The sequence below is a fragment of the Papilio polytes genome, unplaced genomic scaffold, assembly GCF_000836215.1.
Source record: "Papilio polytes unplaced genomic scaffold, Ppol_1.0 DF824180.1, whole genome shotgun sequence".
In the NCBI taxonomy this organism is placed as follows: Eukaryota; Metazoa; Arthropoda; class Insecta; order Lepidoptera; family Papilionidae; genus Papilio; species Papilio polytes.
This window is the reverse complement of record NW_013525024.1, coordinates 2,632,911-2,656,954: the sequence shown is the minus strand read 5'-3', so window position 1 is coordinate 2,656,954 and position 24,044 is coordinate 2,632,911. Positions and strand designations below refer to the sequence as shown.

Sequence of the window (24,044 nt, the reverse complement as noted above, 5' to 3'; positions counted from 1 at the left end):
TGAAACCAATCTAAAATATTTACATGAATTATTTGTAAAATATCCGCAATTTTATTGATACATAGCCACCCTGATATTGATTTCAAAGACAAAGTGCTAGAAAATTGAATTCGAACCTAACCACCTGCCTACGGTCCAATCAGATGCCTGGAAATTCGTAGTGAATTCGAATATTGCCGCAGCTGAATGAATGAACGATTCAATGAATGAATGCATATCGCATCGCATCGGTCTTGAACGGAATCTTGAATTCTTACCGCTAAAATAGGAATTTCTGTTTATCGAATGTTTGCTTGAACGTCTCGTGTTATTTTGTTTTAAATTTATTTTTGTGCATATACGGCCGGTTGTCTATTTTAGAATTCCTTTAAGACGATATCTACGATAGGATTTTTAATGAAAAAAATTTGAAATTAGAATAAAAATAAGCTCTAAGAGTATATAGAAAACATTTAAATGGTTCTAAGAATTTAATAAACAAGGATTGTAGCGCGGAGCGTCCCTCGTTATCTCTCGGCTTGTCAATTTAACGACCCCATTAAAACTGTTCTAACTTTAAACAACAAAGCAATTTGTCGATGGAGTTAAGTGAAATACCACGGGTTTTGAATATAATTATCTATGGTAGGTACAGTCGCCTCTTCTAAGTGAACTTCATCACTTTATCACACGATTATGAAACGATTCCAGATCGAGATCACCAGCAATATAAAGGGTTTGCTGGTGTTCTTCGGAGAGCTGGGTTGGCTGGAGTATTCTTACGCAAAATACGCGCCAGTCGTGGAGTTGCGGAAACCGTAGCCCCTACTGCTACTACTATGAAATAATTTTGAATAGCTAGTACGCCTTGAACTGATAAACGTACATGACAGGGGTGGCGAACCACTGGCACAGTGCCATAAATGGCACAAAACATATTATTTTGGGCACGTCGCTAATCATAAAAACACTACAAATGAAGTATGAAGTAGGTGCAACATGGTATTGACATAATAATCGCAGTCAAAATTTTGATGGCACATTTAAGACCGCATTCAACATTTCTTGAAAAATGGGACTTTGATGCATAAATGTTCGCTACGCCTGGTATGTAACTATAAAGTTAATAGCCAATGTGTTCATCCAGACATCCCTGCCTTTCAGAAAGATTCGTTAAGCCGTTTTGAAGATATACATCCATCTATCTAAATTTTCATATTTATGTTAATAAGAAAGATTAAAGAGAAAGAAAAGCAATTTACTATATAGGAATTACTGCAAATAATCTACGGTCAGAATGACTCGGCAGATGTCTCTGCGTCTAACTGCGGCCACTGACAGCCGTATCACGCTCCGTTTATAGTTTTAAAGTCTGTTTTGAACATTGTCTCTATGACTGTACTTCGAGACTTTCGTACTATTTGTCATTCTGGTTAACATTACACTCTTTCTAAGTCTGTTTTAAGAATTAAACTTTCCATCAGAGCATTTTACTGAATAAAGCAAGTTAAAGTATACATTTTTCTTTAACACGAAACTTATAGCGACGCCAGTGGGGGGGGGGGGTCACATAGTCGTAGTCAGGTCAAGAGTTTGACAAAATATATTTACATATTTTGTCAAGGTCTTGACTTGACTTGACCAGCTCATGGGGGTCATAACCCCCATCCACCTTTCAACTTATTGTTTATGTTTACTTCGAGACTTAAAGATATTCCGGAAAAATAATGAAAAATCCGTGCTTTTCTAATGGTTTAGGGAAAAAAATAAAAAAAGATAAGCTTATCGTATAACAGCTTTTATTCTTTCTAAAGATTGATTTTTCCCTAATAAATGCATCATTTCCGCGACCCCTGGACCTTCCTTTAACCCACTGAGAACTGATCTCAGCATTTTCATCAGCGCCGGAAATTTAACTTTATTCTCTTCTGAGAAATTTCGTAAATTATTCTTGAGGGAGTCTTCTTCAAAGATTTCTATTTTCTCCAAATTCTGAACTAACTTCTCCAATAATTGATTGTCTATGTCCATCTTGTCTATGGTCGGGAGAATCCACATGAATGCGAATTTTGTCGAAACTAATTCTTCTATTCTTGTTATTCTAGATGTGGCCCAATTTAATATATTCTTTACATGTTCTTTGGAAACATTTAAATTGTGTTCTGGATAAGTGGTTTTTATTAATTCTTGCAAATTATCGACCAGTTGTTCTGATAGTGTGACGTCTTGGAGTTGCCGTTTTATCTCCAATCGATTGCATTCCTCTAGTAAATCTGGATTTAAACGACTAGGATGTGACGAGATCCTGTTTATCTGGAACTAGGATTTTATCATTGAAAAAACTTAATTCTAATCAACAAAAAAAAAACATAATAATAATATATAAAAATAATAATATTCTAAAGAAAGGTTCGTTATTTTTCTATGTATTAAGATAACTCAAAAACTACTGGCTCTAACTCAAAAAATCTTTCACCATTAAAAAATTAGGTTATCAATGAGTGACATAGGCTATGTTTTTATTTATTTTTAGAGGGTTACGACACGTGCAACATGTAGTAACTAATATAATAAAGCGTAAACACACACTTCTTAATTATGTAAGCAGGCAGCAATCACAGAATATTCTTGAATAAATCTATTACTAAAAAGCCCTACACTTACATTCATGTTATATGTTTTCACACTATTTCATTTACGGTGTAAATAAATTGTAAAGCCGTCATAAAATTTGTGTTGAACTATACCCAGTTACATAAAAACTATTGCTTTATGAATTTACCTCTTGAGTTAATTCCTCCATTGTCTTCAGGCGAATTCCTTCGCCGACGACATGCTCGAAGCCGCCGCCAGATAATGTTATGTAATTCACTAAAGCTAACGGAAGAATACCTGCAAATTGCACACAAGTGTTTACTGTACATGCCGTCTCTTTCGTTCCCTTTGAAAATGTAGAGATGACAATATATGTCAATGATACCAAAATCTTTCATCATTGAAACATAGGCTATGATTTTTACTAATTTTTTATTTCATATGGACAAAGTCACGACCACCAGCTAGTCTTTACTAATATTACAAAGAGTAAAGATTTATATTTTAGGATTTTACTATGATTAACGCAAAAACAACTGGATGGATTTTAAAAAATCTTTCACCATTAGAAAAGTAATTTATCTGTGAGTAATGTAAGCTATACTTTATATTGTTTTTTAATTCAACGTAGACGATGTCGCGGACAACAGCTAGTGTTTGTGTGTTATAAAGCAAATTGCTAATAAAATATAGTTTTATAACTCATCACTAGATGGCGCTGTACCGTTTAAGTGCCCACTATAGGTTTACTTACCATTCCTCCTATAATCTTCCACTTTGACGTCACTCTGTCTTTTGCTTAGTTTTGTACCATCTGAATTCACGATCAGTGGTAAGTGACCGAATTCTGGTGGTATCCACCCGAAAGCTCTAAAAGTAGATAAAACGCAAACCCACATTTCAAATGTGAAGAAAAACTGTATATCATACTAGTATGCGAAAGTTTGGTTGAAGAAATAAAGTAAAAAAACACTATTATTGGCCAAAAAAAGCTAAAACAAAAACTCATAAAATCAAAATTTACAGAACTAATTAATAAAGTAAAAAAAAGTTATTGGCCAAAAAAACCAAACTCATAAAAACGAAATTTACAGAACTAATTAATAAATTAAAAAAAGTAAAAACCCTTCTCTGCCAAAATAATGCTCAGCTGATGTGGCCTCCAGCTTAACATTGAAGGTCGCACTGGTTTGTTGAATGTTTGTTAACATGTGTCCAAAACAATTCAATAAATATTGATTTGTTTGGCTCAGATTTACAACAAAGACTTGTTAATTCTTATCAATTCATCACAAATAAAGTAGAGAGCAAAACTAATTTATTTACACAAAATGAAATTGAAATTGTTAAATCAAACTTTCCGGTTCCATTATTATTTTTGACAATAAACAACTATGTTTTTAACAGCTTTTTCAGTTATGGTAACTCTTACCTGTAGATCAATAAATGTTTCGTTGTAGATATCTGCCACTCCACTCCGCGTAATACATGAGTAATACCCATAAGGTGGTCATCGACAACATTCGCAAAATGATATGTTGGGTATCCATCTCCTTTTATGAGTACTGGATCGCCTTCATTAAGAGATACATCATAAGCTATGTTACCAAACACCATATCTTCGTAATACTGGACATCTGAAGTAAGCTGTAATTACAAAACTTGTATAGTTAACTCTTAACAGATTAAGGTATTATGTGCCTCTTTGAAATTAAAGAAAACAGCCTGAACTCTTACTATTACAAGAGTTATTTTACCTTAAATCTAATACAATAAGGGATTCCCGACTTCAACTTTTCCTTGACCTCTTCCCGTGTTAGATGCCTGCACCGATTGTCATACTTAGGCACTCTTTGCAACTTAACAGCATCTCTCCTCAATATATTAAGTCTCCTTTCTGTACAGAAGCAATGGTATGCTGATCCATTGTCAAGTAATTTAGTTATATGGTCTCTGAAAGAAAGGTAAAACATATGATTTTAAACAGTAATATCAAAAAGGGAAATTTAATAAATCTATATAATAACATACTTATATATGTTCAATCGTTCACTTTGAATATATGGTCCATATTGACTGTCTTTCTCCGGTCCTTCATCATATTCAACGCCTGCCCAATTTAAATCCTTTACAAGAGCATTTACCGAACCCGGCACTTTTCTAGTTTGATCTGTATCTTCTATCCGTAAAATAAATATACCGCCGCGTGATTTCGCAAATAAATAATTATAAAGAGCGGTCCTTAAACCACCTAAATGTAAATAACCTGTGGGACTAGGCGCAAATCTAACTCGCGGGCAAACAGTTTTCAATGTCCGATATAAGTTATACGAAGGTATAAATAAACTCTTCACAACAACGTTCACCATTTTAACGTTCGGCATACTTTTCTTTAGTTGCACTTAATTTTATTTACGAAAAAATCACCTTTATATTATGAATGTTTCATAATATTTTTCTTTCTTTTTCGTTCCGTCATAATCAGCTGTTTTTATTTCTATGATTTGACAATTCCTCATTTGTTGCCCTTTACAAAACCTTTTCTTAACTTAAAAAAACATTCCTTGTTACATTATTGTGAATAAAATAATAAACAAATAAAGACCAATCGAAATCTTCCCATCCCTAATTTTTACACCTACTCATAAGAAATAACGGTTATTATGTAGTTTAGAATATTCTAATGAGTTACAAAATGCTTCACATTTGGAATTTAAACTGCTAGGTACTTCAAACTGTAGACTAAAAAAAAACTCGTTTCTAAACAATGATATTACAAGCTTGGGTGTTCTTTCAATATGTTAACATTGCTTATCATAAATTATTTTGTCTGGGTACACATTTTATAATCTATAGTTTTTGGCGGCAATCAAATAAATGGTAACATTTAATTTGTCTGTGATTGTTATTTATTTTAATCTGTGATTTTAGCTCTAATGTCGAAATAACAGTGAAACTAGTGAAAGTCATTAATAGAATTAACAATAATCTTACGAAAATGGTTTGTAACAATAGTCGTAAAATATTGTTTCCCTCGTTACAAAACATAGTATTTTTAATAATAACTTTGGCGCTAGGCATTTGACAGTTAGCAATATTCTGAGGTTATGACGTTACTCCGTTTTCTTTTCAGAATAAATTAAAATCATCACAGAGAGATAAAGTAAGGAAGTTCGTCGCGTTTACGCAAACGAGTGAGAGTACAGCCATTTATTGCCTTTCGCAAAACGATTGGAAATTAGACTTAGCCAGTGACAACTATTTTCAGAACCCCGACGCATATTACAAAGACTCTGGCAAATTTGCTGTTGACAGAAAAAGAGTTGATCAACTGTTCAATAAGTATAGAGATCAGCAGGAAAATGATAAGATAACTGTAGATGGTGTCATGAAGTTCCTAGAAGACCTAAACCTTAGTCCGGAATCTATACTAGTTTTAATAATAGCATGGAAATGTAAAGCGGCAGTGCAATGCGAGTTCACTAAAGATGAATTTACAACCGGCCTCATAGAGCTGGGCGTAGACAGCATAGAAAAATTAAAAGCTAAATTACCAACACTTGAATTGGAAATCAAAGATCCAAATAAATTCAAAGATTTTTACCATTTTACATTTAATTATGCTAAGAACCCTGGTCAGAAAGGATTAGAGCTAGATATGGCTGTGGCTTATTGGAATATTGTGCTTCGTGGGAGGTTTAAATTTTTAGACCCTTGGTGTAAATTTCTTACGGTAAGTTGACAAATCTTATTAGAAATTTTATAATAACTTAAACCATACTATAACAAATGTTTAAGCAATTTTGAATATTACAGGGATTATTATCATGGTACTAATGAAAAAAATAGTGTCTAAGCGAAATCCTCTAATCGGCTTATTACAATAAATTTTTGCTATCAAATTCATTTGAAATACTAACTTACATAACTATGAAATTCCCTTTAAGTGGTTCTATTTGATAAAGAAAGTTCTGCATAATTATTAATACTTATTTTACTGAATAAAGAAGATATTTAAAAATCTCTATCAAATATAGTTATTTCGTTGTTAACTTTTGGACTATCTGATAGCTATCTGGAGAATTCTCTTGATTTATTTTCTATGCATGCATGAGCCAAATAAAAGTCTAAATATAAAACCTTAAAATTTTCATAAAACACCATTAACGTTACATTTCAGGAGCATCATAAAAGGTCTATTCCTAAAGACACATGGAATCTCCTACTTGACTTTGCGACACAAATAGATGACGGAATGAGCAACTATGATGCGGAAGGTGCCTGGCCAGTTCTCATCGATGATTTCGTAGAATGGTGTCAAAAGCAAGGTTTAACAGCGGATGGGGTCACAGCCCTAGAGCCAGCGTCCGGCTAGCTGACACTGAAATCTATTGTACAGCTCGAAGCGAACATAACCAGTGTTCAGACACAAGTACAAGTCCGGTGTAGTGGAATACGGATGAATCTATCTCGCTTCGTCCTGTTCTTCGAATTTTCTAGCTGACTAAATCTGAATTGTGCAGTGGACGCGGTAGGCTCGGAACTTTAATGCGGAACTGCTTGCAATGGTGTTTTTATTTATTACCCATACAGTCTTGTTCTATTCGTCCGTTACTTGTAGATTTTACCTCCCTTTTAAATAACTTTCATTGCAATAAATAGGTTTTTACGTATTTTGTCACCGTGTGATAAAGTTTAAAAATTGTAAGTTAGGTATAGAATGGATTTTATTGGACATAAAAATTTTGTCAAGTTATTAAAAATTTAAGCAATCTAGTAAATTAAAGTTAAATTTACAATCACCTTTTTAGAGGAATTATTTGTTCTGTTTTGTTATATCCATTTGTATCCTCAGTTAATTCAGAAATCTGTTTTTTTTGTTTGAAATGACGTAAGTTTATTGTTTAATGCGTGAAACCATTTAATAATTATATAGTTTGTGTTTTCTAACCACATTGAAGCAAACCACTATGTAAATATGTATATACATGTTAATGGTATATCTTTTTTTTTAATTTTCCTAATTATAGCATAGTTTTCTGTTTTGATTTTCACATACACCAATTTTAACAATTGATTAATGCAAATATACAATTGATTGTTGATACTTTTGTTCATTTAATCTATTTAATAATAAAATCACCTTTTAAACATAAAAGTCCTATAAACGTAAATATTAATTAGAAATGTTAAGACAAAGAAATTGTACAAGAATGGACTTTTTACTAGTTGCTTGCAAAACTTGGTTTAAAAGCTCTTTGTAAGCAAAGACATTTTTTTGCAAACTTAAAGCACTAAATGGACAGTTGAACTGGTCAGTTTCTAACTTAAATTCAATGGATGGTTAAATTTTACCTATTTACCCATAGTTTGTATTGGACAATCTGATCAAAAAATATTCGTATATTCAAAGCAGCAAAATTTAAGTTTTTTAATATGATCTTTGAAGTATAAATATATTGTTGGTACTAATTTTGAATTTGCAAAGATATTAACATTGATCAATTAATTAAAATTACTTGTTTCTTTTAAATTTAATATCTTTCCTTGGTACACCAACTTTAATAACAAAACATACAAGAAACCAGCATGCATGAAAGAATTTATCTAAAACTTACACTAAAAAGGAACATAAACATGTAGAATAATATGGTTATTGAAAGCGTGATCTGTGATTATTATAACAATTTCGAAATGTATTTTAAATCAAAAACATGAAAAATCTCGATTAAAGTTTAGAAGTGAACAAATTTTATTAGTATGTAAAAATGTGCCTGAATGTAACTATCATCTGTTTTGGCTATTGGCTTAAAGTGTCTTATATTTTTAAACAATTAAAAAAAATACTGTTGCTTTTATAGATGAAATAAGACAGATCATAGAAAATAAATTCGTACTTAGACTTAATGTACAAAAATAAATTGATGTATTGAAAATTAATTACATTAAATTGTTACTTTAAATTAGTCTTTTACTAATAATGTGAATCCCATATTTAAAAAAATATATCCAAGTTTTGAAAAATGGTCATTTAAAAACAATAAACATAGAAGTATCTGCTACTATGCTTAAGTTTTCCTTAACTCGTCGTCTCAAATAACCCCACTGTGGCTTACCGATAGAGTTAGGTGACTAGGCTTTAGTCACACTGATCTGTATTAGTTGCATTACGCTGTGTTTCGTCAAAACTCCGGATATATGCATGTATGAAAGTAGAAAAATAAGGCGGGAACCAGGAACCACAGCGCCACCGACAAAGCTTTTTCTTTATACCTTTGCATTATAAAGCATCAACACATCGGAATATCAGGGAGTTGTTAGTAATTTAAATGGATGTGATGGGATCCCTGCATAAAATGTAACCATGAGATAAAACGCTACGACTTGTATTCTCGTTCTTGAAAAAGTACAGAAATATTCTTCAGCGTTCAGTATTTCCATGCTCATGAATATACTAAGTAAATTCTTAATATTTTTTATAAACATTGGTTGATAAAATTATAACATTATTTTTTTATCATGTTTCAACATAATTAATTTGATTCATCAAAATTAATGAATAAGTATGAAAAGTAAATCTTTTCTCTGCAATGGCAGAACGTGACAAGAGAAATTAAAACATAAACAACTGAAGAAAGCTAATGTCAATGTCATTGTCATTGTCAATTCCAGTTATTTTCATGACAGCTGGAGAAAATCGTAATAGATTGATATTTAAATACAATTAGAATATTGGAAATTGTAACTTAATAATACTTTAAAAATGTCGGCCGTGCGTCTAGGTGGAAGACTAAAGGAGCTAAGGATTCATTTGTGTCAGACAAGCCCGCAGTCCGCTGGAGTCAGGTATATTTGATTACATAAATCTTTTCTAACCTTTTTTTCTTAGCATAAACAACCCTGAGGGGTTATATATTTTATATATGCCGAAACTATGAGAAGTTTTAGCATTTACTTAAAGGACTGTGCATTAACCCCTTTATTATACACTAGGTGGAGTAAAGAGTAACATCGTCGTTTAAAAAAGTTTTTGTTTCAGGGAATTCATCCAAAAATGTTATGTGAACATAAAAAAGACAAATCCTAACTTTCCAATTTTGATTCGTGAATGCAAAGGAGTTCAACCTCGCATTTGGGCTAGATACGGTAGGTGAAATTATTTCCTTAAAACAATTAAACAATGTACCTTATATTGATATGTTTAAGTGTCGTTGAACAGAGCCATTTAATAACAAAATGTTTCATGAATGTTATGTTACTGAACCCAAAATATGTGCTTTAAGTCATTTATGTGATTTTTTTATTAGTGAATATATTTTCATGTTCTTTAATCCTTGTAATATAACAATATCTTAAACATTGTATTGTAATTTGTAAGTTTGAATTTTTTAATTTATTCGCAATTTCCACAGAGCGAGGACGTGAACTTTGTGAGCCATTAACAGATTTGAAATGTGAACAAGTCTATAGCATCATACTGAAGTTGAATAATATTATTTAAATTGAATGGTTAATCAAAATTATTATTTGAATATTTAGTAAAATAATTCAAAACGGTTAAACCCATGTTAAAATAGACATTTGACTGATATTTAGTATTTAATGCAATAGTATTTTATTATTTAAAAATTACATTGAAAATATCAAATTTCTTATACAAGTAAAGTATGATCCATGTATGTAGAAAATGGTTGAGTTAAATATTCTTGTAACTTCAGTAAATATTATTTATGTTGGTACTTATGTGACATTTTAAGTTTTGTAGATCTATTTCAAAGTCAGAATTGAGCATTGTTTAGTATGTACGGGCCTGTTCCACCAAATTGTAACAATCCAACATGTAAAATATGTGGTGGAAATATCGGATTTTGTTACCTTATCTGACAGTGACGTCATTTTTAAGCTATCTGAGCCTCAGCCAGTGGTGGGACAGACCTTTAATGTTGTATTCACTGTGTTGTTTGCAATATCTAATATTATAATTTAATTTCCAGAAAAGGGTGAAGAGCGCAGCACTCCTTTAACAAATATGAAGGCAGATGATGTTCTCAATGAAGTGCAAAAATTAGCTAAATGATTTGTTTTGTTTTAATCTAATTATTTTAATATTATAGTATTTAGAAAACTTGGTTGTATTTACATTTACAGAATACTTTTACATCTATGTGATATAAGATTTTATTTGTATTTTTTTTTAGTAATAGTAAAAAATGTGTCTAATGAAACCACAGTAAATGGTTTGACTAAGGGCCAAATTAATATTCAAAATAACTAGGTTTTTATAAATTTATGGTTACTCTAACATTCTTTTTTTTTATAATATAATGTGGCAAATGAGCAAGCGGCGACCTGAATCTACCGAAAGGGAAATTAATCGCTGCCCATAAACATCCGCATTTAAAGATACGTTGCCTACCCTTAATTGACGGAGGAGACGCACATAAAGTGGACATTTCCCCATCCCATGCGTCTCCTCCACCGTCAAATCCAGCTTTTCTTTCCATCCTTTGCTCTTAAGAAAAGGATGCAAATGGAAAGGGACTCAAATTAGGCTTCCGGCACCACACTCATCAGACGAAACGCGGAATTGCTTCCACTTCACGCCTGTTTTCTGTGTGGTGGTATTACACCGAGCGAACCACTGTAAAAATTCTTTTATTTAAATTGTATATTTCCATCATCCTAATAAGGATGCAATAATACACCATTGCTTGTATAAATAATTTATTATGCTTATTTTCACTTTAAACTACACATGTAAACATAACAAATATAAAACATTTTTCTATATACTATCACATGCAATTAAATTGTCTATTATTAAAAAAAAGATATTTTGCATTATGTATATTAAAAATGGCAATGAATATATTGACATATTTGTTATTATGAGATTAAAGTATTCACAACCAAAAGAGTAAAAAAAACTATTGAACATTAAAATCACTTGGTTTTAGTAATTAATCTGACTATTTAAAAAAATAGAAATATTTAACACAATTACGAAAAGTCGACAAACGTGGACAATTATACAAATTGTATCAGCTAAAATATTTGAAATTATAAAAAAAATATTTACTTAAAAATACAATATATTTTTTACAAAACACAATTCATTGATGAAATCTAAAGTAACAAAACATATTTAGACAAAAGTTATTGCTTTTGATCAAGTTTCTATGATTTTGACCTTAAAAAATTTAATCAATGCCACCCCTATTTGGTACTGTGATAAGATTTAGAATATCCCTACAAAAGTATAAAAATTTTAACATATTACATGATTTTACATTTTATTGCATTGACTTATATCATTGTCCTTATTTATTCAAATAGAGTAAAAGAGATAACAATATAATCGGTTGTTTTCATTAGGTTGACTGGTGAGCCAATCAACAAAACAAACTACAGTAAAACTAACATGTTCTAATACAATCTATCTTTTATCCATTCAGAATTCTATTTCTGTTTACAAAACTATTCTACACAAATAATACTTTTAAGCAAATATAAACCAATTATTTCATTTAAAAACACCATTGTAAATTAGTTTCCAAATATCAGATCATTTTCACACTATGGATAAGCTAGTTTACTGAGAAACAGTTCACAATATACAAAAGTAACTACATAAAGAACATAGATGTCCTATAGAGATAAAAGTGTTGTCCCCTTTTTTGTATTAATATGGTGTCAACAATTCGTCCTGCGAATTTAGTTTCAGCATAAAATGTGTTAATGAACAAGATGTCATTTAAAATTCAGACATAAAACATATGAAAAACTACAACCTACATAGTGTCAGAATAACCTGAAATCAAAAGCCATATTTACATGACTACTTAACACTTATTAAAAAATTGGGCAACAAGTCCCACTTTTATCATAAACTTTATTGGTAACTCTAGTCAGTACCAACATCAGGAAAAATTCCTTTCTATTAAAAATATGTTTTTTTTGGAAATCTACAGAACCCACTTACCTAAAAACTGTTTACAATTATCTCGAAAAATTGTTCCAATAAGCATTAATTTACAAAACAGTCATTGAAATGCTGGTAAGCCAAATATCTCCGGCTGGAACTTTGCTAATGTTGGGAGAACAATGGTAGCATGTTTAGTTAGTTGTTTATCGAGATGTGGGTCGGGTACCATGACTACTTGCATGCCTGCCTCAATGCCAGCAGTCACACCATGTGGAGAATCCTCAAATACTAAGCACTGAAACAACAAAATAATATTAAATTATCAATACAAAGATGAACACCTTTATCAAAATAAGTAATATTGATCTTCGCAACTTTTATTAATATTTTACCCGGTTGATTAAGTAAACCTATTGAAATTTTTTTAACAAATATTTATGACTAGCTATTTCTAGCGAGTTTACTTGCTTGAAACTATGACATAATAAATAATATAGCCTCTGTTATTGGTAATGTAGCTTTTTATTAGTGATAGAATTATGGCCCGTTAGTTTTTGAGTTATTTCAATACATAAAAAATTCAGAAATACAAATCTTTCCGCTTTATAATATTAGTATTGAAAACCTTATACTTAATCCTTATAGTTATTTAAATAAATAAAAACAGGATTTTGTACCTTAAAAGGATCAGGTTTGTCCGGAAACCTGGATGCAGCTACAAGAAATATATCTGGATGTGGCTTTCCAAATTTGACTTCTTTGTCAGTGCTTCCCATTACCATATGGTTGAATAAACTAAACAATTCCTTGTAGCTAGCAATCTTTGTCTGTACAGAGCGTTCACTTGATGATGTTGCTAATGCGAAGGGTACTTGAGTTTTGTGCAGGTGACGAATTAATCTTTCAGCACCTGGAAATTGATACAAATAATTCATTTGTAAAGCTAATAAGAAAAGAAATCCATTTAAATTCTCTAGCAACAAGAACATTGTACATACCAAAAACTCATCATATTAAAAAGAGTAATAATTCAAACGGACTTAAAAGTTATTCTTAAATTAAACCAGATAAAAGTCAATAAAGTATAAATAAGTGTTTTACCATCTAATAAAGGTGTTCCAGCTAGCATAGTGTCTCCAAGCTTCAGCAACTGATCCCTAAATTCATGAGGTGAGACAGGAAGTTTCAGCTCCTTACATAGAATCTCTGATAACCTCTGCTCCGTTCCACCGAGCACCTTCATCATCAGCTCATCTGTGTATTTGTGCCCATAGTTCGCACAAAGCTGAGTTAGCATCTTTTTATACACTTGCTCTGTATCTACAAAACGAAATGAGATGTGTTTTGTCAAGTTTTACATAAGTTGTATTGTAAATTACATTGTGAAAAAGTTGAATTTTTGTTATAAACATAAAAGTGATTATACAATCAAATTGATATACAGCGTAAATATAACCTTCAATATATTAACATTGACAACAATCGAAAAGGTCGAGCGCATTTACATAGTTACTTACCTAACAGAAGACCGTCCATATCGAAAATGCAATGAGTTACTTTTCTTACATTATGTGTTGCTAAAAATCTCCTTCCGATCGTTTTTGATACACTTTGTAACAAATAAATTCTCATTTTGAAACTACACAAAATGTTATATAAACGTGACTAAAATAGTGTTTTCTGAATTAACAATTTACGTCCACCATGTAGCGGTCGCTATCAAATAATAAAATACTTCATTAAGCGACGAATAGCAGTGCTAGGCTATTTTAAATGTGTATGTTGAAATTAAATTGTGAAGTAAATACTATGACAAGTTGATGGTTGATTATCAAAATATGACCTGAAAAATAGACGTGTGTAAATCTGCTCTAAACAACTTAACAGGTCAGCTCACAGTTTGATCTATTGAGCTGTAGCTCAACCACCAAGTAAACAACTCACAACTTTGTCAGCTTAACATGATGTTCTGTAACTAATAGCTATGGAGCCAACGAGCTACAAACAGTCCGATGACTCGTAGCTTAAAAACTATATCTCAGATCTCAATGCAGGTCCAAACCGAGATGTTTTGCGAGCCGGTTAATTGATCTGTTTCATTTAAGCGAACCATGATCTGCAGGACATCATTTTAGTTAGTACTCTACTGTACTGAAAAATATTTTCACAGTTGTGTACGTTCAGACAAATTATTATTTATCTCTTTCTATTTGTACGATTAGAAAAGGACAAAATGCCGTGTGTTGCTAGTATTGTCTTTTAAATAACTTCAAAAGCAAAACAAATACTTCATAGCGGTGACTGTTTTTAAACCGTTCAAATCTATTTCTTAATAATATATTTCTTACTGCAAAATACGAAAGGAACTAAGTAACAATCACTTTTTTTGTTACAGTGGCAACAATAGTAGTTAAGTTATAACTTTCCGGCTTTCAGCACACTTCAGTCGGCGGCAGTCGTCCTGCGATCGTCATGGATCGCAGTTGAGTTGTTGCGTTTTTTTGAATGGCGTGCATAATATTTGAAAAGTTAAGTTAAAAGAAAATTTAACTATACTTTTATTTTTATTTATGGTACGCCTTGTACAGTATATTTTAGAACAGTCTAAAATTAAATCGCGTGAACATGGCTGTGAACGTGTGTTGTTGTGTGAAACTGTCCCCTAACAAAAAATCGATTTTTGGATCGAGTATAAAGAACCAAATATTGTATTTGGTGATAGTTGCGAGTTTATTCGCTGTTGTGTCATCCGCGGACACTGAGACATCCTGTGCTAAAGTGAAAACTTTCTTCGAAAAGAAAGGAGTGTTGTTGGATGTTGATATACAAGAGCAGGCAAACTCAGGTGAGAATCACGCGCTATCTTTTACAGGGACTGATAGCGGCCTAATGAAGATAAATATAGATTAAAAAACTTCCGAATAACTATGAGTTGCTGTTCAATGTACATTCAGTACAAAAAATAGTAATTTCTATTTAAAGCGCGCCGCCGGCATGCAAGAGCGCAGTCAGTAATTATTTTTACCCGATTAAATGAAAAAAGCAACATTAATAACTTACAATGCACAAAGAAAAATACTAACTATAATTTAGAACGTTGGAATAATTCAAAATTGAATATTGACACGCAAACTTTGAAATATTTAACTACCCACTCGATAGCGATTTTTTTTTTATTTTAATTCTTGATTTATTTTTCTTATGCACCATACCAGCACAATCTTTAAATTGTGAATGGTTTCTATTTAATTATTGTATTGATTTATGGGGACATGTGGGTAGACAAAGAAACATAAAGATGCGTTAAAAAATAATAATGCAATAGTGACAAAATAATCTTTATAACCTATCGGCGATACGGTGATAGTTTTAAGATATTTATTAGTAACGGAATCGTAAGGGAAGGGAAGGGCCGGTAGCTATTGTTATTCAAGAAATGTAGAACCCCCTGCGATAAGGATCTAAGGTACATTTACCTGGAGGTTAAACAAGTCAAGACAAGAGTTGTGTTTTATACGTGAACAATTCACAGAATTGACGTTATTTCAACCGAAATGTAGCCAGTGTTCGAATTTTGAATTGAAATGAGGCATATGATCACTGATCTTGAGAAATAGATAGGTCATTGTTGGAAATTACAACATTTTCTTCGTTTCGACTTAAAAGCCCCCTAGTGGTAGTTAATTCTTTCTACATTATTAGTTTGAATCCTTGCCACTTCTCCCATCATCAATTGCAATCGTCAGCGGCAAAATGGCGAAAATGAAAAAAGCAGAAAGTACCATGTTTCAAGTCCATTAATAGAGATCTTTGCATACTATAGAAATTAAGATAAAATTAACTGTATTCTTTTAATCGATTTTAAAATAAAATTTTTACTTAGTTTTTTTCATCAATCATCTTTGAACTGATCTAAGGATGGACATTAATCGAAAATCCTGATCTAATACCTATTGGGCGATTAATTTATTTTGTATAGCCTCTCACCTAAAAAGTCTTAAATTACTTATTGAAATAACTTTTATCTGATCTCTGGATAACGTTTTATTTATAGAGCTCGGTAACTAAGGGCACGTCCTAAGACCTTGTACGCATAAGGAATATCATTCGATAAGTAAGACACACTGATGAGCTCATTGCTTTTTTTACCATATGTTTATCTACATAAGGTGTCACTACAAAACTGTATTAAGTTATGACCTCTCTACAATCACAATTATAGCTTACTAGCTTTCGCCCGCGACTCCGTTCGCGTGACATTAAAAAATAAGAAAACCGAGTAGCCTATGTGTTCTTCCAGACTATCCTCTACATTTATGCCAAATTACGTCGAAATCCGTTAAGCCGTTTAGGCTACAAACTCTAACAAACATCCATCCATCTAAACTTTCAGATTTATAATATTAGTCTATATAATTTCGTTTTTAAAACATTATAAAACCGTTTTACGCAATTGATTTAATCTTAAATCAGTTACTAAGATAAGTTTGGCCCAAAAGAGGTCTATATTTCGTGGGTGTATTTGACGCAGTGGGCGTTGTTATGAAATGCATTGCTACATAAATACACCTACATTTGTGCGAACTGATTCGTACGAGGCTTTAGCTTTACGATTAAACGAGTTTTACAACAAGATTCATCTCTATTGTAATAGTGTAAAGTTGGAATTTGTTTGATGATGAAAGTGAGGAAGTGCTATTAAAGTTAAAAGCACGCAGCGGTTGGCAGGTAATGGGCTACGTAGGCGAGAGTCGAACGAAGTCTGACTTGACTTCGATACGGTTTCAGTTGGCCGAGATATTCTCGACAAATGCGTTTATTATTCGATTCGACTCACCACACAGCTTACGGTAGCCTACGATAGTCGGTAGCAGTATCGGTAATTACTAAAAAAGTTAACTACAATTCAGGTTCAATACGACTGTCTAGACTAGACCAAAGTAGCTTTGAACCTAAATCTCATTCCGGCTTCAACATGGTATCCATTTATGATGCACAAAGAATCTTGTTTTCGTTATTTAAATTAAAATAGCAGTCTAAAGTGAATACTTAATCAATATGCTTTAATATTTAAAGATATAAATTAAATCGAAGCAGACTTTTTCAACCCACCTCGATCGGCGATCGCCAATCAAGGCCGTCCACGAATTTTATAGAACACCTAAATATATCTTCATTTTTATATCTTTACAGTTGGTATTCCCCAACATACTTTATCTCATGCCAGTTGTACTAGCGATAAATCTCTCTGAAAAGTCACTTGCAGAATCCACCTGTGAAGAATATCTTTATTTTGAAAATTTAGAAATCGTGGTATCATTAAAAGCACCAGTACAACAGGTTTTCGTCCTCCGAATCGATCAATTCGTCATTTACGTCAGTCAATTCCTCGTGTCTTTGGCACAATATAGAGTAAAAAAAAGTTTGAATGTTTAAAAAATCGTGTGTTCTGCAAACAACCGATCATGTACGGTGAATTATAATATCAATGATTCATTACATCCTTTTCCGGTAGTAAACGTGCATACATGTCCTTTAAGAAGCTTCGTTATTTAATTATTAGCAATATATTCGCAAGCGATGGCGCGGTCGGCGACAACTCGTCCGTTATGCCGCCTTGCGAGTGTTGCATGCTTATTACGAATAGGGTTGCCCGTAATGTTAATGTTATAATGTTGTACGAATATCAACCGACTGTTACATTTCAGATTTACTTATTATTTTAGTGACAAACAAGTTATTTGTTTGTAATAAATTGGCAGAATTTATATATAGCTATGAAATTATATTACTAGTAGTAAATGTGCAGATTAGTTGTATGAAAATGTACATATGAAAAAAAAATTGCAATTCGTACTTAAGAAATTTCACGTTAGGTGTACTTGTTTTTTTTTTGTTAGAACTTTTTGCATGGTTTACAACCCTAACCCGCGGCATGCAAATGGTTTTGTATAACTCGATACGCGGGCCCATCTGTCAGGCTTTGTAGTCATATTAACTGACAAGTGGTAAGCCTTATGCGATCTCCGCACTTGCAGGAAGAGGATATACGTCATACTCACGATTTATTACTAACGTGCTGTAAATTGTTAAATTAGATGCAGCAATACGCATATTAATTTATTGAATAGCAAATTCTCTACCGACCACGATCGTAAATTATTATTGTCGAGGATTTGCATTAACTTGTAGACTTTTTATTATTTCTTATTTCAGGTCAGATGACTGATGAATATTTTTGAAAAAAAAATTCTCTTTGTAAAAATACGTATGGTAAAACAGAAGACCATGCCGAAAATATCTTACTGAAATTAGGTATAGACGACATAGTCTTAAAGAACACATAGACTAATTAAGTATTTATAATACTGCACAGACGGAGTCGCGGACGAGGGCTAGTTCAATAATAAATACTAAAATTACTTGAATAGGTGTTAAGATGTAATATAGAAATTAATAGCTCCTTTCCATTTAGCTAAGTGGAAATAGATGCTAAAATATATGCATTATAAGTGCGGATAAAATGTCTGTGAACTCATCGAAAGTGGAGTGTAGGACACTTGCGCTCGAGACGTGAGCCTTCAAATGTCAAGAAGTGACTCTCGCCAAACCACAGACTCAACAACACACATGTCTGAAACTGCACTACTAAAACTTTACCGTGTTCTGCCGGAATGCCTGTATAAAAATTGGTGTCTCCGTTTTTTAAAGAAAATAAAAGCAACTTTATTAATTTACGGCAGTATTAACGACTAAAGTATATTTCTCTCACATAAATAAAAAAAAAACAATTGTCTATGCGAATTATTTTACTTTATCTTTTGAATTTGAGCAAAAAGGTTATAATTTTAAGTTAATTTGTCGTCGTTATAAAGTTTTATAAAAAAAAAACGTGGAGTATAAAGGTCCCAAAGATGTCTTAACTTTAAGGATGTGTGTCGTTATCGTTAGATAGAGTATCCTGTTTGTGCACTTTCCCAGCCCACCTATCTATCACGGCTGTCAGGACTCACAGCCATAGATAACGGATGTCCTGACAACACGCTCCTTAAACTTTTAGATTATACCTATACCAATATTATAAAGAGAAAAGATTTGTATTTTTGTATGTATTTAAATAACTCAAAAACTACTGAACCGATTTCTAAAATTTTTAAAACATATGATAGTTGAGTAACATAGGCAATGTATTTATTTCTTTATTTTACGCAGGCGAAGTCGCGGGCTACAGCTAGTAATATAACAAAATGGATTGTCTGCATGTAATATTGAACAAAAAATCATATTTCGTAAACAAGTATTTGTGTTTTCACCCGCGACTGTCCGCGTGGAATTTAAAACACAAACAAAAGTGTGCCTGGAAGAACACATAGGTTCTATCCTTTACATCTATGGCAAATTTCATCGAGATCCGTTTAGCAGTTTAGGCTACAAACTCGAACAAACATCCATCCATCCATCTAACCTTTCTTTATACTTGATTTTAGTACACAAGCGTTTGACGATAAGGTTCATAGTAGAAAGAAATATCTTTAAAAATACTGCGGTTAACCTCGTGTATGTAATTTAATTACATAGTAACATGTGTAATTAATACGTGTTCAATATTTGTATTGAATCTGTGCCACTATATCGTATACAAACAGTAGCCCACGCGGCGGCCATCTTGTTCATTAGTTTGACATAACATTGAAGATTTTGATTTTGAAATATTTTTATTGTTTGACCTTTACTAATTTCCGTTTAATTTAGTCTACAGCCCACGTAATGGTTTTATAATTTGGATCGTAGATTTATTGCCAATAAAGTTACCAATGCCTAACGCCTTAAAAGAATCACAGCCTACTAACGATGCCCGAGTTCAAACTCAATTTATTTTTTTAAATAAAATTAGCTTTTATTTTTTTAATGAATTCGATTTTTAAAATTGAAATTATTTTTTTTAATGGATTCGCGGCTTTCTACTTCATCGGTTTTAGCAATTCTTTTATTACGTATTTCAAACTAGTTGTAAAGGATTTTTCGGTTATTCACCTCAAAACATAGTGACACTTGTTTATTACAAAACTTTATTTAGCCGAAAGTTGCTTTCGAAGTTTGTCCGTTCAATTACTAAGCGATCTCGCACGTGTGTTTAGCGTATCATTCCCGGAATATCGGCTCTCACCAAATCCCAATAGTATGACATACAGTTTGCTCAGTGGGCGGACTGGTTGACAAATGACAGGCGACAGTGTGTCGGGTAAACACTACAGGTCGATGACCCCGCGCTCATATTTATTGATTAGGTACCGCGTGATTACTAAAATGTCACTTCACACCCCAGGGATTCGGTCACACGTTTCAATAGTTTCGATTGGCATACTGCACTTAACATTACATAGATTTAAATTATATGCGATCGAGTTTTTATGATTTCATAGCTTACTTACGATGGGGACATAAACCAGTAAGTGTTAAGAATCAATGTGGATGGCTACAAAGGAAGAGGAAGGCCGAAGAAAGTATGGATGGATTGTGAAAGAGGATATGCTTAAGAAAAGAGTAGATTCCGATATGACGGCTGATAGAGATGTATGGAAGAGCAGCACATACTGTGCCGACCCTCCATAAGAGATAAGGGCAAGTTGATTATGATGATTGGAAAACTGTTTAGACTTCAATTCTGAAAAAACGAACACTTTTGGGGGGTAAGATTTTGATATGTTTACTTTAAGTCAGAAACCAACAGTTTATATTATCATTGTTCAAAGACATATGAAAAACAATTCGAAATACATTTTGAATCTTTACAAAAAACCTTAACATCCTTGGCAAATATCTCCATACGAAATACGATTAGGCGTCCATTATTCAGGCTTTCATACGAACCCTTTCAATCGAGTTAGTTGAATGGTACATCGGCTATGTCAGAACCTTTTATGTCGCATTCCATAACCACTTATTCTGTAATTAGGCCCTCGAATTACGCGGGAAACAGGATGCCACAGACAATGAATGTAGGCGTTCCTTTTTTTGCAGCGAGAGAAAAGGATTCGGCAATTAGGTATACTGCCACAATATTATTTAATAATTAGCAATAAAAAAAATATTTTTATTTGTTTGATGCATTCCATATAGAGCTTCTTGACCTCAATAAAAATAGACGTACGTTAGTTTACCTGCTTGCGAGCAAAGGTCATAAACGTGGCGTTGTTATAGTCGATTGAGTTATACTTCTTTAATAGACAGATTAGCTTACTACTTAAAATAGGGGTGTCCCTAGTTATGTAAAGCAATCGTTATTCATTTAATGTTTCCTATATTTTATTACAGAGGTGTGTCCAAAGTGAAACGTAAAGTTTTTTACTAAATTCGCTAAAGTAGCTAACGGATACATGGCCATGCATCTGTAGTAAGTCGAAAGAAGCCGTAAGGATAGAGACTAATGATTGATTATAATTTTACTTATTGTTTGAAAAAATTCATTCCATTCTCCTTGAGACAATGTTTGATTTTGTCTGTTTGTGGCAACCCTGCTGCAGGATACATTTCGTTGTATACACGTGTTACGTGGGTTGACATAACAATTTGGTAAATTACTTGGTTTGCGAGCACGACCTCGAATCGCGGCCCACTAGACTATCATATTTACGATCAATATTATAGCAATATTTCCTGGAAAATTATCTATAAATAGTGCGGTTTTTTATCTACGTACTGCGAACACTTGTAAAAAAATACTTTTTAAATAATTATATTGTCTTAGATTCTTTCAGACCATTTCGATTCCGGATAAAGTCTTATCAAAAACTGCCTTCTCATTTATAAGGAGCGTTTTAATAATATGGTCCTTCGAGCCGGATTCGGAACGCGATCTCAAGACTGGCTTTCGTTAATCTTGTAGTGCCTAAAACACACGTTAGATGTTGATTTTAGACCTGCTGTCCTCTATATTCTTACATCTGCTGTGACAAGTTGAGTCATATATTGCAGCAATTGTTTTATTTGCAGAGAAAATCACATTGTTAATTGTAATCTGTTTGAATCATCGCTGTTGTTAATCAATACAATGTGTCCGATCAGATTAAATGAGTTCATGTATTCGGCGAATTCTCTTTAACCCTCGAACTCGGATGCATTGATTATAAAATTTAGTAGAAATCTTTCTAAAGTAGGATTTTTATATATTACCTCTTTCCTTTTAAACTTTACTTTGTATAATTTAACGGTCTTTTTCTTTTGTTTACAATTAAGAAAATTTTGTATAAAATCTGTTCTTATTCAAAATTGTTTAGTCTACTGAAATGTTAGATTGCCATGTTTGAGTCACGGTAGCCATGAACCAAGCTTATGAGTTTATTGAAGATCCGGCTTGTTCACCAGAAACTATAGTTCTATTATCAGCTAATTAGGTAAACATAGTAAAAGTTTCGGTGCAAAAAGTGAGGAGATTCATAAAAAAAAATTCTTAGATGTTTGGTAGCGGGAGTAACTTTGCATACTCTTTACATCACGTGTTAATTTTATTTTTTTTTAAATGTTATTGAAGCAACTACTAAGTTATACATACCTTAATGTGAATCAGCTAATGCGAAAGTTGACTGTAATACAATAATTCGAATCTTTTCTTTAGACAGTATGTTCAAATTACGAAGCTGTGGTGCGCCTGGTTCCTAAACTAGAGTCAAAACCCGTATTGTAGAAACCATGGATTTCCGTCATTATGTCTAGATGGTGTATATCTTTCACCTTTAGTTCATCAATTTGATGCAATTAAAGGATTTAATTCTCAGTCGGACATTCCAGTGTCGGGACAGGTGGCGACTTGTTGCCCCGGACCGGTCGTGCCGCGCCCAGCGATATCCGTCTGCCGGTGCCGGTTTGAAAAACAACTGCATTCACCATATTTAGCAACTTTTGTCAACCGATGCCAATTATGTAAAAGACGACTAACGAATTCGTATGGCAAACCTAATTATCTTAATTAACTTTGTCTTTTGTTTTTTCTGGAGCACAAATGTCAAACGTCGGCCATGACACCTAACCTCTCATATTCGATGTCTGATCTCGGCGCGTCACGTTTATTGGCGGGCTATCGATTTCATTCTGCATTATTCAATGAATGCCGCCGACCTATTTTCTATTCGTGTCTCATTTGATATACGTTTACATTTCCATAGATCTTTTTCTATGACCGTTTTCCAAATGTGTTATTTTAGGAACATAGGTCAATGTAACAGTTTTAGGCCTAATTAGTAAATGTTTTAGAAATATCAGTGTTTTAGTACTTTTCTTAGTTCCGCCTTAGTGAATTGTTTTGAGAGAATTTTATTGTCTTTCTTTAGTTATGGTTAAAAAGTTTAACATGAACATCATGTATAATCGTATATTTGGTACGTGCTGTTATTTCGGTTTGTCATCTTAAAAGGAGTAAATATTTAAGTACGTACCAATTAAGGTAAGCAAGAGGTGATCATTAAAGTCTCAACCGATATTGCCGACGAGTACCGGTTTTCGGACCAACTGAGAACCGTTTTTATCTCGTTTCGAATTTCAATACAAT

General features: G+C 32.6%; 5 protein-coding genes across 6 annotated transcripts in view; 3 read left to right on the top strand and 2 right to left on the bottom strand.

The window, feature by feature from the left end:
- Positions 1 to 1,761: 1,761 nt before the first annotated feature.
- Positions 1,762 to 5,068, bottom strand: LOC106111203 (probable glutamate--tRNA ligase, mitochondrial). The gene is made up of 6 exons (XM_013293219.1): positions 4,606 to 5,068; positions 4,332 to 4,527; positions 4,007 to 4,221; positions 3,329 to 3,444; positions 2,762 to 2,871; positions 1,762 to 2,298 (listed from the first exon to the last, which is right to left on the bottom strand). The coding sequence occupies exons 1-6, from the start codon at positions 4,956 to 4,958 to the stop codon at positions 1,762 to 1,764; spliced, it is 1,527 nt and encodes a 508-aa protein (XP_013148673.1). The 5' UTR covers positions 4,959 to 5,068.
- Positions 5,069 to 5,476: 408 nt separating this feature from the next.
- LOC106111204 (DCN1-like protein 1) lies at positions 5,477 to 7,681 on the top strand. Its single transcript, XM_013293220.1, has 3 exons — positions 5,477 to 5,575; positions 5,708 to 6,307; positions 6,755 to 7,681. The coding sequence occupies exons 1-3, from the start codon at positions 5,573 to 5,575 to the stop codon at positions 6,947 to 6,949; spliced, it is 798 nt and encodes a 265-aa protein (XP_013148674.1). The 5' UTR covers positions 5,477 to 5,572; the 3' UTR covers positions 6,950 to 7,681.
- A 1,545-nt stretch (positions 7,682 to 9,226) lies between these two features.
- LOC106111074 (NADH dehydrogenase [ubiquinone] 1 alpha subcomplex subunit 2) lies at positions 9,227 to 10,702 on the top strand. 2 transcript variants are annotated; one of them, XM_013293044.1, is made up of 3 exons: positions 9,227 to 9,420; positions 9,614 to 9,720; positions 9,987 to 10,083. In XM_013293044.1, exons 1-3 carry the CDS (start codon positions 9,338 to 9,340, stop codon positions 10,073 to 10,075), a joined length of 279 nt encoding a protein of 92 aa, XP_013148498.1. In that variant the 5' UTR covers positions 9,227 to 9,337; the 3' UTR covers positions 10,076 to 10,083. The 2 variants fall into 2 exon arrangements, with proteins under 2 accessions (XP_013148498.1, XP_013148499.1); XM_013293045.1 differs by lacking the exon at positions 9,987 to 10,083 and adding an exon at positions 10,569 to 10,702 and having other exon boundaries at positions 9,231 to 9,420.
- Positions 10,703 to 11,213: 511 nt separating this feature from the next.
- Positions 11,214 to 14,355, bottom strand: LOC106111046 (probable pseudouridine-5'-phosphatase). The gene is made up of 4 exons (XM_013293011.1): positions 14,017 to 14,355; positions 13,601 to 13,819; positions 13,177 to 13,409; positions 11,214 to 12,794 (listed from the first exon to the last, which is right to left on the bottom strand). Exons 1-4 carry the CDS (start codon positions 14,129 to 14,131, stop codon positions 12,618 to 12,620), a joined length of 744 nt encoding a protein of 247 aa, XP_013148465.1. The 5' UTR covers positions 14,132 to 14,355; the 3' UTR covers positions 11,214 to 12,617.
- A 582-nt stretch (positions 14,356 to 14,937) lies between these two features.
- Positions 14,938 to 24,044, top strand: part of LOC106111180 (glypican-6) — a 57,637-nt gene continuing 48,530 nt past the window's right edge. The window contains exon 1 of the mRNA XM_013293194.1: positions 14,938 to 15,344. Within this exon, the coding sequence (XP_013148648.1) occupies positions 15,125 to 15,344 (220 nt within the window). The 5' untranslated portion in view covers positions 14,938 to 15,124. The remainder of the gene's footprint in view (positions 15,345 to 24,044) is intronic.

Coding starts and splice junctions, on each gene's coding strand:
- LOC106111203 (XM_013293219.1), bottom strand. CDS start 4,958: ATGCCGAACGTTAAAATGGTGAACGTTGTTGTGAAGAGTTTATTTATA. Junction 2,872..3,328: donor GGAAGATTATAGGAGGAATG/GTAAGTAAACCT, acceptor TGCAATTTGCAG/GTATTCTTCCGTTAGCTTTA. Junction 2,299..2,761: donor TGGAGGAATTAACTCAAGAG/GTAAATTCATAA, acceptor ATAAAATCCTAG/TTCCAGATAAACAGGATCTC.
- LOC106111204 (XM_013293220.1), top strand. Junction 6,308..6,754: donor CTTGGTGTAAATTTCTTACG/GTAAGTTGACAA, acceptor GTTACATTTCAG/GAGCATCATAAAAGGTCTAT.
- LOC106111074 (XM_013293044.1), top strand. CDS start 9,338: ATGTCGGCCGTGCGTCTAGGTGGAAGACTAAAGGAGCTAAGGATTCAT. Junction 9,421..9,613: donor CCGCAGTCCGCTGGAGTCAG/GTATATTTGATT, acceptor TTTTTGTTTCAG/GGAATTCATCCAAAAATGTT. Junction 9,721..9,986: donor TCGCATTTGGGCTAGATACG/GTAGGTGAAATT, acceptor CAATTTCCACAG/AGCGAGGACGTGAACTTTGT.
- LOC106111046 (XM_013293011.1), bottom strand. CDS start 14,131: ATGAGAATTTATTTGTTACAAAGTGTATCAAAAACGATCGGAAGGAGA. Junction 13,410..13,600: donor TGGAACACCTTTATTAGATG/GTAAAACACTTA, acceptor ATCAATTTCCAG/GTGCTGAAAGATTAATTCGT. Junction 12,795..13,176: donor ACAAACCTGATCCTTTTAAG/GTACAAAATCCT, acceptor TTGTTGTTTCAG/TGCTTAGTATTTGAGGATTC.